This window comes from Populus alba, chromosome 2 (assembly GCF_005239225.2).
Source record: "Populus alba chromosome 2, ASM523922v2, whole genome shotgun sequence".
Classification (NCBI taxonomy): Eukaryota; Viridiplantae; Streptophyta; class Magnoliopsida; order Malpighiales; family Salicaceae; genus Populus; species Populus alba.
In genome coordinates, this window is record NC_133285.1 from 10,601,405 (window position 1) to 10,620,526 (window position 19,122).

At 34.3% G+C, this 19,122-nt stretch overlaps 1 protein-coding gene across 1 annotated transcript; it reads right to left on the reverse strand.

Annotated features, from left to right (window-relative positions):
- Window positions 1-277: 277 nt before the first annotated feature.
- LOC118044424 (uncharacterized) lies at window positions 278-2,759 on the reverse strand. Its single transcript, XM_035052691.2, has 8 exons — window positions 2,572-2,759; window positions 2,405-2,474; window positions 2,137-2,219; window positions 1,660-1,739; window positions 1,289-1,387; window positions 1,075-1,183; window positions 664-753; window positions 278-544 (listed from the first exon to the last, which is right to left on the reverse strand). Exons 1-8 carry the CDS (start codon window positions 2,740-2,742, stop codon window positions 506-508), a joined length of 741 nt encoding a protein of 246 aa, XP_034908582.2. The 5' UTR covers window positions 2,743-2,759; the 3' UTR covers window positions 278-505.
- Window positions 2,760-19,122: the final 16,363 nt, after the last annotated feature.

Genomic DNA, 19,122 nt, shown 5'->3' on the forward strand with positions numbered 1-19,122 from the left:
AAAAAACAAAAAAAAAATTATATGCTGGATTGAAGTGGCATATAGTTGCAATTGTTTTTTAATATATATATATATATATTTTAGAAATATAATAAAATAAAATTTTTTTTATAATTGTTTTTTAATATAAATACAACAGAACAATTTTTTTTCTTTTTTTTTCTTGTATACTTCAGATATAAAAATGCAACCGATAATCTTTCAAAAAAAAAAAAAAAGAGAAATGCATCACACAATCATACAAGAAAAAGGTATAGAAATTAAGAAAAATCATGACGTGTCAACATAATCAAATGATAAATATATTCATATAATCTTCAAGAGTTCAAGTATTCCATAATTGAATAAACAATTGGGCAAAACTTATCACAATTTTCATTTTTCTATTTTTAAATTACACATTACAAATTTGATCAGGATTTTAACATCAGTTGTTCAGGTACCAGCCCGGAATGCAACAAAATTTGCTTATGCACCAAGACAAATAAAAACGATCTGATGCAACTCACAAGAAAAACCTCCTCCGGCTGGTGTCCATTTCCGGCTGAAATTCAAATGAGAAGAAATATGAACAGTTTCTTAATCTCACAAAATTTGGAGGGAAAAAAAGTGTCAACAAATCAAATCAATATATATACCAAGCAGAAAACATTCAAAAGCTACCTTGTGAACCCATTCATATTCACCACCTTTGGTATCAAATGTTCCATGTTGCAGACTTCTCAACTTCAGTGTAAATCTAGGACCACACTCCTGCATGTTTAGAGGAAAACTATTAGCAAACAGACTACCAAGATAATAGGGGTTCCAGACAGATTTTTGGGTAAAATTGAGACCCATAACTAAGATGGAGCATCCAAATGTAGTTGAAATTATCAAGGGCCTAGCTAAAGTTCCAGATTTGATGTTTCACTAGTGCCCTAAGGCAGAATATTAAGATTACAAGGTTTGACTCAGTTCATAGAGTTTATCAACAAGAAGAGAAAAAGAAAAGTATATCTTATGATCCTGTTAGAAAGGATATCAACTCCACAACAACGAATGCGAACAACAAATTTGATAGGGAAACATAACCTGAAGGCGTGCAATCACTTTCTGTTGAGAGATCTTCTCACCCTTGCCATCTTTTCCTTTTTTACCTTTTGAATCACTCTGCTTACTCTCTTTGGTTTCAAAGATGTAACTGTGCACATAATAGTTGGAAAACTCTATCAGAAAGGTGTTTATAGAAAAGAAAAGATTACCCACAGGTTTATTCTTGGCAAAATTTAATGAATCCAAAGCATACCGGTGATGCCGGAAGAATATATAATCACGTTGATTGTGAAAGGTTACAACTCTTCGACCCCGGAAATTCGGTTCTTGCGGGAAAAGTGACTGTATTATTCTGGATGGTACATATGAACACAAGAACGTTTTATTAAGAAGAAAACCAGCGTGTAAGAAGTCAACAAAGAAAATGACACATAGAAAAACTGTGAGATCATACAAACCACACTGAAAACATGGATAAGTTATAGAAAACAAGAGCATTATCATTTTTGTGGGAAGATAGCACAACATATGATCACACAGCTTATCCCAACTCATTGTTCCGGTCAACTATAGTGAGGAAAATTTAGATGTTTTCTAACATGCAACATGAAGAAAATTTAATACCTCCCAGCACGATGTCCCAGACGAGTTGTAAAGTTAGTCAAGACCAGTTCGGGCTCATGACTGGTGGGATTTCCATGATTCTGCAAGCAACACAAGGCAGCAAAGGTAAGAAGTTACCCTTCTAGAAACTACATCAGACAAAACTGAAATCACACTCTATACCCCGTAAGATAAAATCAGCTTATTCTAATCCATTGAAACCTAATTAGATAACATTTCTAAAACCACATTTCTCTCTTCATTGATCGATTTCTCTTTGATTAGATATTATTGCTCCAATAAAACAGGCCATGTCCACTTAAAGACCAGACAGATTAGATTTCATTGATGAGAAATTAGATACAGTTTGTTGATGCAGAATCATTGAGGACTGTAACTTTCTTTAGTAAATGAATAGAATCAATTAATTTTCGAATAGAAGGTAACATTGCATTAAATAAAAGTTATATATCAATATCCACAAGGTCAGCCATAAACCTTGATATCCTTGCGTAGAACAAGCCGTGAGAGTTTGAAATGGGCAGTAGGGCCATCAGGCAAGCCAATGATCAAGAGAGCATCTACAAACAGTGAAAAAGTGTTAAGATTCTGATAGACAATCGCAGTCACTCAAGGTTTTATCCATTGATAAATGAAATCTATTTCCAACTTAATATTTATTGGAATAGGAAATCACAGTAAGAACATGCATATCCTAAGCAATTTGGCACGTGTTCTGTATTGAAAACTAAGAAGTACCCCTCACCTGGTTCCCTGCGGTTGGTGTGAACAACTATAAGAGAAGTAAAATCCTGCTTCTTTGCATATTCTACAATCTACAAGAATGTTATGCACATCTTAATAAGAGATGAAGCACTACTGGTAAGCATCTTATATTAGAAAGAGTGAGGGAAGGAAAACCAATAAAAGCACCTTTTTCAGGTCATAAGTTCCTCTCTTGTAATAATGTGCATTTGGGATCACTTGAAGTAGTTCTGATATGAATGCCGGTCCCCTCTGTAGACCGAAAATGACATGTAAAGGCAATTCAACCATATCACAAGTGAGGGAGAGATTTAAATCGGCTTCAAAATAATATTTCATCTTCCATGGCTATTCAATGACAAAAACAAATTAAAAAGAGATTACGAACTTTACATAGAGTTTAAAACGGAAGTGATCAATATCTTCGGAGTCCCGTTCACGTTTTAAGATGGAGCTAAATTCATCAGCATCATTGCCAGCGAATAGCTATAAACCAAGAGAATTAAAACATCAGCTTCAAGAAGCATTTGCTATTTTGGCCATGAGTAGAAATATCTGATTCAATCGCAGAGCATGAGCTATGAGTTAGTACCTCATCGTCGTCCAGGCTTGCATACAGTCTCGTCATTCCTCTCTAGCTATTTTCAATGGGCGTGGAATCTCCTTGCAGGAGGCTGCACAATAACCACACTACACCAAATCAATTCTGACTAAAAAAGAACAAAAACCCTAACGCGATATTTCAATTGGGAACCTGACCTCCTCACCGACTCGGAGAGCTCAGCTTCTCTTCGGCGTCTCGGGCTTTAAGCTTCTTGCGTTTCTCGACTTTCTTTTCATGCTTGAGTTTGGCGTGTACAGCAGATCTCTTCTCCTTGATCTTATCATCTGACGGGGTATTCTCTCCTTTTCCCCATCTCCATCTCTTCTCTTCCTCCTTTTCTGTCTACCCACTCTGCATCGCTGCCATATTCTTCATCGCCTCGCCTCCTTCGCTCTTCCTTCTCTTCCCCCCCATTTTTTTGCTATGTTTATTCGCTTTATAATCGATACAACAGTTCATACACCGTAGAAGAAGAAGGAGAAGTCAGTGAAACTAGGGTTTTTGAATCGTGCAGGGTTAGAGAATGAGATTTGTTTATGGGCCGAGAGGCAAGCCGTCAATGCGTAGGCCTTTCTTATGTAGAAGAAAAGACGACATGTAATTTGGTTGGGGTAAACGACTGCTGAACTAAATGACTATTCGTTGTTCCCTTTTAAAAACACGTGTCAGTCAAGAATATAAAGCAGAGTTCCCTGTTGGGCGTTCAAGGATGCCTGCTGTCTTATCATTCTAATCTTTCAATCATCTAGTAGATTTTTTATTGGTTCCAATTGCTTACAATTTTTATCAAATTAAGAAAATATTTTTAATTATTAATTATTTTTTCATCACATTTATTCTTATAATTCTTATTTAATGAGAACACTCAAAGGAAAATATTTTTCATTCATTCGAAAAAGAAGTTAACAGAAAAGAATAATTATACTAGATCTTTTTAAAAATATAATTGAAATAATAACTTTTTGAATAAATTTGATAGCTCCATGCATACGTGATTAGATATCTTGATACACAAATATGTCTCAATTTTTCAGTTTTAATCTTGTTAAATATCATAATGTTTTTTTAATATTTTATTAATAAATATAATTTTAATTATATTATTAACCAACTATATCATCTTTTAGTTTACAATTAATTTTTTTAGTGATATGTAAGTACTATCTACTTATTTGTGTCATCCTTTTAATTACACAAGTGGAAATTGAAGTATAAATTGTAAGCATCATTTAATTTTTATTTAAATATGAGTACATGGAAATTGGGGAAGAAGTTAAAACTCAGCTAAAATGAAAATACCAGGCAATGACTTCTCTATAAATTCAAATGGCGCTCGTTCATGGCAACTCGAAAACTTTTTTGCCCTCCAATTCACTGCACTGCCTTGAATAAACCAGCCTCCTTCCACCAAAGAATTCACTTAGAGAGAGCATTTATTTATGGATTACTCCTTGAAATTGTTGCTGGCATCTGTGCTTCGCCTCGTCACGGTGCTCCTCTTCCCCGCTAGGTGGCTTGCTTCTCTCCACAATCCCCTGCTTCAATTGCTTACCCCAAAGTAGAATGTACAGACCTAGTATAACCAGGACAGAACCCAGGACACTGTTCGTTAAAATGAAAGAATGTTAGGAACAGTAAATAATCTGCTGTAAAGTAAAAGCATAATTACATGCATGAAAGGAAACAACCTTTCCCAGATAAATTTGTTCGTGGGGATGGAGAAATCAAACATGGCAGCAAAATCTGTGTGAAAAGGGGGTGAATGCTGATGTGAACACAGGACCATAGCTTTCGTTTTCCATGCGCAGAGCACTGCAGATGACAAGTACCAAAGAACATAGCAAAGAGCTTCAGATCCTATAAAGTGATTCCCTGTAATGAAACAAAATGAAACGGTAATGTTTCAAGCCTCCTGTAAACATGAAACACCAACGAAGCACCACATTTAATCGCATTGAAAAGGACTACCAACGGAGAATAGACTTACGTGGAGAGCTCCATAAAGGACGCTTAAAAATCCATCCAATTCGTGATTGTTCTCAAGAATCCTCACATGGGAAAAAGATCCTTTCAATCTCTTAATACTCAAGATAGCAGACTGGAATCGCGCCCAAGAAGGACATAAGGCAGCGGTGCAATAGCACCTAGAACAATCTCTTATTGGAAATAGGGTAACTTTTTATGGCCAAATTCTATATCTTGAATGTATGGAAACAACAAAAATGACAACATTGAAAGCAGCAATTGCAATGAGAACAGTATCGGGAACGAAGAACAAACTCACCCTTTGTCTCGTCCGCTGAGATCAGTAGTGGGTCAGAAATGGTTATATGGCATGTGATTTTGTTTGAGTATTGAATGTGAATTTGTTATGGGATTCACTTATATGAAAGATTACCATGGCAGAGCTATACTCTCCACCATGTCATATACTAGTGCACCTAACACCTTTGTTGGTGGGCACCTGGGGCCTTGCTTGTCAGGCTGCGGCTTTTTGTCGTCGCTATGACTGGGCAAAGGTTTTATAAGACCACAGGTATACACACGAGAATATCATTTTTTCGAGTCAGAAAACTGCAGTACTACTACACTGCCCTTTTGCTGCGCGAGCGCCGAAAATTTAGTGCTAGCTCATGAGAACGTGTACAGAGGAGCCGCCTGTGTTGAGGAATGCCACCGGCGAAGGTACAGATATATCTACTCAAGGTCCTTGAGGAATAATATTTGTTGAGAGTTAACCTGATAGACATCAACAATTCTCAGAGAATCAGAGTCTCTAGATACAAATCTGGAATTGTAGTTATCATATTGCACGCTCATAAGCATCAGAGACCATCTTGAAGCAAATTACAAGTATCATGGTTTAGACTATACCCGAAAGGGCACCGAGGAAGAGGTTGGCAGAAGATGAGAAAGCTGTTAGCACTAGGCTGCTTTTCTGCAATCAAACTAGCTATATACAGACCCTTGTAAGAACTCTCTGTACAGTCAAAGAAGCTCATGGTCGCGGATAGCTCCAAACGTTGGTGAGAAATATTTCAATGATAGGAGCAACAGAGAAGAAATAACTAAGTTGAAAACGTACCAAAATCAGGTGCTCACAGCTAGGACTCTAAAATCAAAGCAAGAAAAAATAATTAGCGCAGGCAGCAAGAGAACCTCACCTTTCCCAGTAGTAAGGAAAAGCAGGCGGCCCAAAGTTAAATGTAGCAGAAGATTTGATAGTCCCGGTATCCGTAGCACAATATAACCATAGATTAGCTGTTCGTGTCCTCTGACCTCCAGAATCTTTTTCAACAGCAACACATTACACTTTTGCGAAGTGCAAAAATTAAACGACCATTATCCCAACAGAAGGGCATCCATTATGGTGCCTACCGTATCGCACTCATATGCTACCTGTCTTTCTCTACGCAGTGCAGTATAAAAACTAAAATTATATATTTTTGGAGGAAGGCAGTAGTTGAAAGAGACAGTTAGTTCCTCCGACCTAAAGAGATGCCAGGGAGTGTGGTGCAATATGGTGTGTTTATACAGGACTGAGAGAACTTCACTATATAGTATATATACTAGGATGCGATCACCACTTCCCACGAGGGGAATTAAAGCATGATTACAAATAATAGTTTACGCGAGGACCGACTTTCCATTTCTTTAATCAGTATCTCATACTTACACACACAATATCTTTATGAGCACAAGATAAGGGATAAGAATATTATCCTTGTTTTTTTGGTTTTTTATAAGTCGGTGAAACAAGAAATCAATGCTAGCTAATATTAAGCATCAAGTAAGAACCAGACCTCATAATTTGTCAATACGACCTCCATTAAGCTATATATTGGGGTTAATTATATAGGCAGAATGACCATATATGTTTGCAGTAAGCTCTCAACTGTGTGCACTTAGCGCTTCTTCTGCTATTACGAGCATAAGGTAGCGATTATAAAATTCAGTAAGCAGATAACCATCTTTTGAAAGTTAGGTAGCTCAGAATAGTGATCGCAAAGACTGATCCACTTTCTGCTAAGTTATCATAATACTTCGCGAGAACCAAGATCACCTGCTCAATTCTCTGGTCAAGCTTGGTTAGAAATGGGTGGGAAGAATCAATGTGTCAAATGTTAAAGTAATAATTTAGTGGCCAAAATTAAATAATGGTGGTGCTTTGTAGCTGTTAATTGTTCCAAAAGCCACTGTCTTTCTTTTCCCTCGTCGTGTCAGCGTCATTTTAGAAAGCTGGTGAGAATTTGAGAAAGATTTTGCTATATTGCACATCAACAGAGATTCAATGTACAAAAAAAAAATTCACGGACAAGATGTCTCCGCAGATAGTAAGCGGCAGATGCGGATTAATATTATTTTTTTCCATTGGGTAATTTTATCGTGAATATTTACCTGGATAGTTAGGAGTTTTCCAATCTGGCTAATAACCCGGTTGATATATAAATAGAACAATCCGTTGGTATATTACCTGGGGTGGAGCCGAAATCTGCAAATTCAGTTAAAAAGAAACAAAAAAAAAAGGCAAGTTGTGCTCGATGACATGTCAAAGCTTGTTTATTGTGGATAAGTTTTACTGATGGAAAACATTAGTGGAGAATTCCACAGGCATACGAGGTTAGGTCACTATAAAGGTAGAACAATGTCAAAAGGAAAACTGGTACTCAATTATATTTACTAAATGGAGTCGAACTCGCAATATAAATAATCCTGTTCCAGGAAACAATTACGATCGGGTAACTACATTTAATATATGACAGAGGCATCCACTCACGCCGACCCTCTCCTTCCCTATTTCTCTCCTTCTCAACCCGCCCCCTCAACAATTACAAACCCAAGCTCACCTCCCCTCAATTAACATCCCCTATCATCTCAACACAAACTTTTCTAGGTACTCGAAATCTGAGTTTGATTTATTAAGAATTTAATTTTAGTAACATAAAATCTATGCTATTTTTTATTTTTATTTTAATAGAATTTTTAAAAGTTAGTTTTAACATTATTGAATGTTTTTTTTTAGTATATGATTATTTATTGTTTGGTGTTTATCACATTTAATTTATTGTTTTTTTCTAAGCATGTATTAAGGCATTTATAAATTATTGGTATAGCTATGTTTTGTTTGTTAGGGATTTATATATGATATGTAAATATTGTTGAAAACTTTATGTTGGGGGATTACCAACAAATTAAAGTGTGTCTCGTGATGAAAATAAAAAGTAATGGGCGTTGTTGTAAAGACAGGTTTGTTTTATTTTTTCTAGGCACATTTTATTTTGATTTGGTAATATCCAGATAAGTTAATCCGGGCGTATAAATTTAGGTATGTACAAATAAAAATAAATATTGATATCAATATGAAGTAACGTAAGATAAGGAAGTTTTGACATAAGGCTATGGAGGCAAATAATCTGAACCAATATTTTTGCAAATCCTATTTAACTTAAAGAGTATCACCCGTTTAATTTAATACCAATTTTAATCATCTACTTTTTGATACGCAGGGTTCGGATGATAGAATTCACAGATGATTGTTCTATCCGGAGTGGACAGAGATTCCACAAAGACATCAAGGGAAATTGCCAGATGAAATAGGAATTTATTTGGTCGACCTGAGGGGATTTAAATTTTATGTAATTTTCTACAAACATATTATTCCCGAAGGTAAATAATTCAGAGGAAGGTACATTAATTAGGATAGATGTCCACTAGGTAGAAGAGGGCCAATGGTGATAAAACACTAAAAAAAATTTCTTCATCATTAGATGATTGGTAATGGACTGCTCCTATCTCTAATACCTCCACCAAAGAAAGGTATAAGGAGGCATACTATTACATCCGGTAAAGGGGTTTCATAGAGGAAATTACTTGGTGTTTGGGTAATATGCCCCATCTATAAAACTATTTATTGTGGTGTTGTCGTCACGGAGACAATGGCTAAGAAGGATATAGAGAGTTCAATTCCAAGATGCTACCAACATTCCTGGAGTATTGTAAATGACAACAATAATTTACCATTGAATACGATTTTGCGATCGCGGTGGAGAAATTGCACTCAAGGTAAATAAACACTCAACTGAGAGGTCATCCAGGGGAAGGAGACACCTAATGCCAATCCGACGCGAACCAAGGTTTTTTAAAGCCTCTCCGCTGAGAAGATTATGAGAACTCTATGTTGGGCGATGGACCTGGCCACAAAATCACATCAAATTAATCGGATTATTTGCATATGGTGTATTCCCCATCAAGAGTCGAGGAAATTATAAGGATTGAACTTGTGAAGGCACTGGAACATGTAAAATTGAGTATGGGGAATTTGGTAGAATGGACTGATGTAACCACCCATCCTCCTTACACTTATGAAAGAGTGAGTAACTCGACAAGACGAACTTTCCTATGTCTGCTTAAGTTTCATGATGGAAACCCTCGGGTTAGCGATATCCCAGAAAATTAACTAGGTGTGTGTCGTGGTAATTTGGTTATTGTATTACCTTGAAATATCTAAGTTGACCGATTGGCGAGTAGATATGGGGCAATATATTACTATATAGCAGGACAGCACACACGCTCATATGGAAACTAGTTCGATGAAAGATTCTGTGTAGCATAATAATAAGAGAAAACACATATAGAATACTTTACCCAAAATACAGACGTATAGAATTACTACATATAAGTTATTCAAGTCAATCAAAATTTTGTTAAGAAAGCACAGACCATCGGCACACCGAATTCCAACAAAGTAGCAGCCATACAGAGATGGACCTGGAGTGGATGCATGTACTTCCTCTTATAAAATACGACAGGGGATATCGAACGCTGAGAAACAACTTTAATGCTGTAACTCCTCACCCTGTTTCAAAGTTGAATCCAAAGAACTGGTCTCAGATTATCATGTTGCAAATTAATGTCATAATTGTGCGGAGATTTCAAAATCTATTTGGGTTCATTTCTGCTCCCGGCAAACGGAGCCCGCCTTATAATTCTTGTTAGCTAGGGCTCAGTATACACCTCATAGTTTACAACACTGTCACTGCAGGGATGTATAATGTGATCCGCCGAAGTTTCTGTTTTTTTCGGATCCAAAAGTCATAGGCTTGGTCCCTAAAAAAATAGTGCTCGGGGCCCCAAAATGCTTGTCTTCAAAACTATTAATTTTAATGAGTTGGGCGTAGTTATTAGGTTTCTAATACTGCTTTGACTTATGATGTATCGAGAGCAAATTAAAATTTTCTTATGAAATGGTAGCTTTAAATGTGGGGGCTATCAATAGATTATTTCCAGTTTATGAAAATGGTTTTCTAGTTAGAGCACACGCATGGAAAACTAGCATATGATTTCCAGTTTATGAAATGGTTTCTAGTTAGAGCACGCATGGAAAACTAGCATTCTCTATTACTGCATGGAAGTAACAACAAGGCTTTCACGTTAACAAACGAAGGTAAAATCATCTTTTTTTAATTTGCTACCGGGTAGGGTTTCTTGCCAACAAATTCACAAAAGGACATAATGATCAACAAAGGAAGTAAAGATATTTAATTTTTAGTTGGCAGAGTAAAAAAGAACATTCAATGCACCCTATTAGTATCTAGATTACAAAAGGGTGTGTCAGATCAGAAAAAGTAGGTGTGAATGAGTTTTATAATTACACAATTGGGGGTATCGGAATCTAGATGAACATGGTGTCAGAGTACGATGAAATTGGTGTGGTTGGTTTTTTTTTAAATTCAATCTTTCTAAATAGAAGTTTTCCCCTAGTTTTGGTTTGAAAACCCTTATCACACTAGGTAAAGTGAAGTATAGTTTCCAATGAGCTTTTTCTATTTGGAAAACCAATCTCTCTTCGGGCATAACCTTTACGTCATGCATATACGAAAAAGAACGTGTTTTAAAAAATATTTTCAACACGGTCATGGACGTGAAGGGGAAGACAAATGTCACAACATCAAAGCTAGACATGGCCATATAAACATGTTGTTTTGGTAACCATAAAAATATGTAAGTGTGGTTTTTTGATTGGTCACGGGTTCGCAAAGCCTAGAGCAGCTTCGCTTTAAAGAAAATGCATAGCTTACTAAGTCTACCAATGGCTTAAGAGTTTGCATTTTGCTGATGAACATGCCTTGAAAATATACCAAGGTTTTGGTTAATCTAAAAAAATACAGATGCATGGAATGAGAGCCATGACTGCCACATGTTTATCAAAACCATTCATTTTATTATCTTATTGTGATTTATTACAAAGAAGATATGGGATGCACTTACAGAGATTAGTCATTTCTTAAGGATATATGCTTTAAGCAAGTTGTAGACGCATCACATTAAGCGCGCTTGAAAACAAATATCGTCGAGACAATATGCAAATTTAAGATGATATCCCCCTCTATTATTTTTTTTGACTTGATGGAGCATCTAACCATACATTTATCGTATGACGAAAAAGTTGGAGGCCCAGGTCCAGTATAGATAGATGTATCCATTTTTGAGAGGTTAGATATTATAGATTTTTTTAAATTTAAAATGTATTTAATTCAATGCAGGTAACATGCTCAATTTTTTTTAAAAAAGTTAAGAACAAGGTGCAATGTTGGAGGCTTCGATATGTGATGCTATATTATTGAGGAGATCTCAACATTTATCTCGTACTATTTCGAGCCTCATTTGAGAACAAGAATCAATCGCGCTTCCATGACATGATGGTGGTGGTGAAGTGTCTTACTGGTGAGAACATTGTCATATATTCTCTAATCTTGATGACCCATACCTAAAAGTGTTATAAGGGGAATATATTTGTCTGAAATATAATTTAAAAAACCACATAATTATATGTTATTTAATTTTGATGAACTGAGACCTTTTATTTAGTAAATATATATATATATTACTTTAAACTTTGTTATAAATGGACTATTTATCTATTGTAATATCACAAACTCATGCAATTTTGAAAACCTTATAGGTAACATTGATAATATTTATTGTCTAGGAACTCGAAGCTGACTGATCCCAAATCTTTCGATTACAAGATGAAACAATTTATTCACGTGGTTTCAACACATATAAGTACTATCATAAACTCATTATTTATCATGGTACTTAATTTTGTTACATAATTCTCATTTACTGTTCATTGTTGTACTTGATTGTACAATGGTTTATTAAATGAGAAATGAATGCTAATGTTTTTCATTGTCTTTACTAAGCTAGATCCTAAAAGAAAGTGAAGCTGCTACAACGTGTATTTTGTAAATGAATATGTGTTTCATACTAAAGAATACGAGCATGAAAGAAATACATATAATAGTGGTGTTTGTGTTAAGGGATCAACTTGTAATGATTTTGAAGTTGACTATTATGGTAAATTAGAAGAGGTCGCTTGAATTGCAATATCATACGAACAATAATAGAGTGTTTTTTATTCAAATGCTATTGGTATGACACCACTGATAGAGGAATCAGAGTAGATCCCCACTATAGTTTGATTGAAATTAACTCAAAAGCCAGACTCCTTAATGTAAGTGATGTCTTTGTTTTCGCCAAATAATGCCAGTAAGTTTATTACACATATACCCATTCCTTTAAAAAGGATCGATTAAGAGTTGATTGGTTATCCGTTTTAAAAATGAAACCCATGGGTTGTGTCGAGGTTGTTCAAGATGAGAATGAACACACAAGTGTGGGAGATGATGTTTTTCAAGTTAGTGAGTTGGTTAAACCATATCAAGTTGCTTCATTGCTTGAATTAGAAGAAAAATTAAATTTTTGCATCTTCGATAGTAGTTTTGTTTGATGTTTAATGAGTTGAATGTTAATTTCTAAGATCCAGCGAACAAGCATTAAGTTGATGAAGATGAAAGATGATATCAACAATGAAGATTGCGATGGAGCTGATTGATGATTCAATTGAAGAAGAAGAGAGAAAGATAATTCTAACTAACTATCAGAGTATGAAAGTGTTAAGGAATTTTTTATCATGTAATCATTTATGGATGAATTCTATACAAATAAGTAATTATTTTTTATAATTATTATACGTACTGATGTTATTGTGTTATGCGTGAAGCTTTCAATTTAAGTGTTTGTAGGGAGGATAAACATGCAATACAGACACAATTTGTCATTCATTGTGTATATCATTGATGGAAACATTGATGGACTGTGTCCGTTGGTGTATTTTAGAGACGAAGGGAACTGTTTCTATCTCACATCACCGATGGGAAACACTGACGGACATATTTTAATCGATGTATCTAAAGGCGAAAGGAATTGTTTCCCCGATCCCGATGAAAACACTGATGAACATAAACCATCGGTGTATTACAGAGGTGAAGAGAATTGTTCCTACATCACCGATGGAAACACCGATGATTTGTGTTTGTCGATTTTTTTTCAGAGGTGAAGGAACTATTCACATCCCATGTCGGTGATGCCAGTTAAAAACCTCTGAGTTAGTTGCAGGTTACTGAGAGGAATTACCACGGACCACTGATTGGATCGTGTAAACCTAAAACGGCGGGTAATTAATGCATCTCTAACTGTGTATACTTTTTAACATTAGCGAGGGAATTATTGACGAATCAATAATGGAATGAGAAAATTTTGGAGGGCTTTTCAAAAATTTAAGTGCGAAATTGAAATTTGAGAGCGAATTTACCAATGGAATCATTAAAGGATTAATTAAAAATAATACTATTTATTTTTCTAAATTTTATTGTTAAATTTGTATAGATGTTAGCTTATAAATAGGATTTGTTTTCTCTATTTTATGATTAAAAAATTATATTATTTATATTGAAAATGAAATGAAATTGAATAATCTAAAATTTCTGGTATAAATAAAATAAAATTAATTGTTTTCTGGCATATATCTTGTTAATATTTGCAAGTTTGAACAATTTGGATAATATCCAGTATAGAAGAGGTGCTTCCAACTTTTTTTTTTTTAAAAAAATCAAATTTGATTATGTAATTATTCATCAAATTTGTGTAGATGTGTAAAACAAAATCAACAACATGTCGTGAGCATATGGTCACAGCTAGTTTTTCTAGCAGCGATGATGACGTGACCAAGAAGAGGCAACTGCGGCGACTAACGACGCTGCTTCTTCCAATGCAAGTTCCACATGTAGAGCGATGTGTCTTCACAACCGGGTTAATTCACCTGCAGGTACAAGAAACATTGGAAGAACGACCTTTCAATGTAAGTTTGTTTTGATTTTAGTTTTTTTTTTCTTTTACGTAATTTATGGACAACTAATTAATATTTCATTAATTTTATTGATTTTTAGGTTCACAAACATTGAGGCTGCCCAAGTAATAAAATCAGGGTTTAAATTGTCGATGAAGATTCTATTGTTTCAATGGAGTCAAGTTTCCAGACATCCTGATGTGAGATCTTATATCGATGCATGGTTTAGAAGATTTGAGGTTAGTGTTAACTTTAATTTTAACTATTTTGTATGTTATGTTTGAAATTATTGATTTATTTTTAATAAATTATTTATACACAACACAATTTCGAGTAGGATAACACGAATGACAATATTACGAGGAGGGTGGTGGAGACTCATGTGACAATTAGGTAATATTGAAAACGATATGATATATATTTTTTAAAATTTATATATTAAAATCTAATTTGTCATTAACTCATATAAAATTCGTTTATGGATATAGGTTGCGTGGCTTTTGTTATGAAGCACAGAAAAAAGCAAAAAAATAAGTTGGTGATAACGATCTACAATGCTGGAATAATGTGGCGGTTTGGAAGGATTTTAGGTTGCCATACATCCCAGAGGATATATGGGCATAATATATCTAGCACGTGATATTTGAGCGGTTTACATGACACTTTATAGTCTAGTGCCGATAACCGAAACTGATAAATTTACGGTTCGGTTACCACGTATACTAGCGGCTCCATTTCGTTCATTACACATGCAAAGCGGGTGGTAAGATTAATTTTAATAACATCTATCTTTAATGAATTTGTTGTTATTTATAAATGTATTTAACTTGTAATTTTTTTTCTTGCAAGCTACGTCTCTTGGATGTGAGACGAGCCTAATAAAGCTTTTTGTATAGACGTACGTGCGGAGGAAAGACCGTCAAAAGAGGGTGCAACAGTTTATCGACAACCATGCTCAACACTTTATGGTATATTTGTTCAACTATTTTCTTTCGTTAGTTATTATTTTCTTGAATTGAAATTGATGATTTTTTTATAAAATTTTCAGGAGATATATAATAGCCGGTTGAGGGAGAGATATGAGGACAATCCTTCGACCCACCAGGATTTGAATCCGAATTTATGGATGGAGGCAAGATTGTTTAGTGGACCCGATAAAAATTAGGTGTACAGACTCTTCAACACTAGGACTGAGAATTTACAGGCGACCTGGAGTGTCTCAATCATTGGAAGCTTTCAATCAGTATCGAGCACTCAATCTCAGAAGTTCGTGGCCTTACAATAACACACGATCATCTCACCAAAAAATATGAGCAACTTTTGGCGGATTATGAACAACTCCGCTAAATGGTCATAAACATGAGATCACGGATGAGTGGTATGTTTGCGCCACCTTTTGGCCATATGGTACCGGGAATGACGGGCCTCTTTCTCCTTTTCCAGTGTCACCATTGTTCTAGTTTAATTTTTATTTGTACAAATCAAATTGTAATGAATATTTAGATTTTATATTATTTAATTTTATTTTTAAGTATTTCAGCTTTATACAATTTTATTTGCTTATTTTTTTTATTATTCTATAGAATTTTATATTAATTATTTTATACAATTTTATTTTTTTTAATATTTTTTAATTATCATCGATGGATTTACAGAAGGATGATATTTGTCGATATTTTGTATAGAGTTGTAAAAATTTTATTGCATATGTCACAATCACCGATGAAATTATTCTGTTGGTGATTTACCGATGATAATAAAGACAAAACCAATCTGTTAGTATATTAAGAAAAAAAATTATTGTACATGCCATTATTATTGGCATATATTTTAACACAAAAAATTATTTAAAAAGTAATCAAAACTACCCTGCCAAACAAGTAACCCTCTAGAACAAAGAAATGTAGTTTCTTTCAGTTTTTTTCACCAGCACAAAACATTTGCTAACTTTCATGATCATGTCCGTAGCTTTCATGGTGAAGTGATATCCTTTTACATAGCATAGTATAATATTGATGATGGGCATGAATGATGTCTAGATGGGTCCATGTCAAGCAAGGTCCACGAGAAGCTTGTAAGCTTAAAGTTTTAATGGAACATGAAGTTTATTCATATATCCTGCTCCGTATATATCATGTCGCTTCTTGCTCCACTCAATCTAGAATCAACCACCCATGTGACCTGTGCTTTGTTGTGGGTCGTAAAAAATTCTATATATATAAGTTTTTTAATGTATTTTTATAGTTAAAAAAATATATATACATATATGTAATTAAATAGACTAAAATTTGTATGCCGCTAATAAATAAATAAAAAATCATTAATAACACCTAAAAAACAAAACTTGAAAATCAAGATATTTAATCTTGAAAAATAAAACATTAAATTGATTGAATAAAAAAAATATATATAAGGCTACACATATTAAAATATAAATATGAAAATAAATATTTTTTATTTTCAAAAATATAGTTTATCTATATAAAAAATAAAAACAAAACCATAAATGAACTAGAAAAATCTCTCTGAAAATTAAACGCATAACAAAAAAAAATCAATATTATTTAAAAGAGACCTTATGAACAAAATAAAAGAGATGGAGTTTTTTTATTTTTTTTTGGCTTTTAGTTTTTTAATTAGTCATGTCATTTTCTTTCTTTTAAATTGCATTTTTTAAAGTTAAATTTTTATAACCCAAGCGTCTTGGGTCTGGCAACCTGCCCAGATTCCAATTACTGTGGTGATAAGAAAATCATAATCTATGTTTTTTATATCCAAAACCTATTTTTTCAACCCGTTTTTTTACTTAAAACACCCTAAAAAACCATGAAAAACTCATTCATGACCTCAAAAAATCCAAAAACAACCCGAAAAACCAAACTCAACTAGAAATAAAAAATCAATCCGAGCTCAGATATGTTTTTTCACAAATTTTTAAGGTATAAAAAACCTAATATGAACTCCCCTAATCAAATGAAACAATTTGAAACAAACACCTTTTATTTTGGTGGCCTAAATCGGTGTTAATGACAAGTTTCTCTCTTTACCATCGGAATTCGGTGACCTCTCTCTCTCTCTTATCTCTCAACCATGGATAAAAAAAATAACAAAAATAAACCTCTATTCCAAAATTAAATTGGAACAATTTTGAGGAACCAGAATTGTATAATTTGAGTGATTGTTTAAGTTGGAGGACCAAAGTGAATGTTTTCAAAACTTATAGTATGCCACCTATATTTGCTGTATTTTTCATTTTAAACCCGCTCTTCCAATCCCACCCTTTCATAAGAATTTGAAATTAATTCTTCCTTAAATAGGTCTTGATCACTCAAAAGAAAACTTTGAGGACCAAATTGAAAAGAAACAAAATTTTACACAGTAATAATTGTACATTATACAATGAAAATTCCACACGTTGTAGCAAAGAAATAATGGTTCATCCCTTAGAAACCTCTTTGACCCAACAAGCCCACTTTCTCATCTCCAAATTATACATAATATATATACTACAATCCATGAAACAATAAATTAACTATTAAAAATAACAGTCACTTGGCTCACCACTAGCAGTCACCTTATAATAAATTTGCTCAAATTAATAAAGGGTCTCCTGCTGGGTATATCTTCTAATAAATTTGTATCGTCAAACTCCATAACCTTGGCGTGCATGGTGGTAAAAGAGTCACGTTGCTGGGCATTAATTGTCAGATTTCGGCAACTTAACTTCTATTAATCATTGATGTTCTTCAAGACATCATGATTAGTAACGATAATGAACTCCTTGTATACCAAATTAATAATGATTTTAATGCTTTAATTAACTGCTAAACAATGACATCAAGCTGATCAAGACAGTAATTTCTTTTGGCTGCGGACACCTTCAATCCCGTACCCTAGGCATCACAATTAACCTCGAATAATTTATCAAGATCAAGAGAGGCAAGGATTAAGAGCTTCCATCATCTTCTACCTCGCCGGCTGAAACTGACTGCAACTTTCTCTATCCACCAGAAAGTTTTTCCTTTTTGAAGCACTCGGTGATGTATGTATGCGATAAAAAAAGTTGAGATGGCGATTGAAATCACCTAGAAAAGGAGGTCAAGTCATGAAAACCCCTCACATTATAAATATTCTTAGGAGTGGGCCACTCCACAATAGCTACCACCTTGCTGCTTGATGAATCTACACCATCAACATATATCAGAAAAGCAGCCACTATATATATATATATAATATATATATATATATATATATATATATATATATATATATTAGCGAGGCTTCGTTGACTGTGCAGTGTGCATTCCACTTCACCACGTACGTAGCTATGTGCTTCCTGCTTTTTTTCTTCCTCTAATTATTCTCCATCCAATATCTCCATATCTGTCATTCATCCACCCAGGATCATATCCTACGGATCTTCTCCCTTAGCAATGAATTAACAGTGAAGGCAATCCCAACAAACAATAATGGATAATATTAAATATGATTACTTGCTAGAATATCCGATCGACAAGCTGTATCTGGTGCAATGTGATAATGTTGAGTGCAATAGCGTCTGCCTTATTGTGATATGTAACAGGTTGTATCTTTAGTTAATATCTAAGTATACGACGTTTGATAATTACACCGCAACTACATCCTTGAATCCTGTAATGAACTTCGTTGAAATGCAACGAGCATCTTAATTACAATTGGATCTTAAAAACTGGATATATTATGCTGCAGCACGACAAAAACAATTAGAATCTGCAGTACTGTATCGATCGATCCCAGACTCATGGAGTTTTTGGATTGTTTCTTAGTTCTGATGTGGGGCATCTTTCTGCGTTTATGATTCAAAACGAAAAGCATCATTGAGGGCTTGGTAATGGAGATCATAACGGAGATTCTGTCACCCTACCCAAACATCTAGTTGAACCAC

Coding starts and splice junctions, on each gene's coding strand:
- LOC118044424 (XM_035052691.2), bottom strand. CDS start 2,742: ATGAAATATTATTTTGAAGCCGATTTAAATCTCTCCCTCACTTGTGAT. Junction 1,388..1,659: donor CTGGGACATCGTGCTGGGAG/GTATTAAATTTT, acceptor TGTACCATCCAG/AATAATACAGTCACTTTTCC. Junction 754..1,074: donor AAGTGATTGCACGCCTTCAG/GTTATGTTTCCC, acceptor CTAAACATGCAG/GAGTGTGGTCCTAGATTTAC.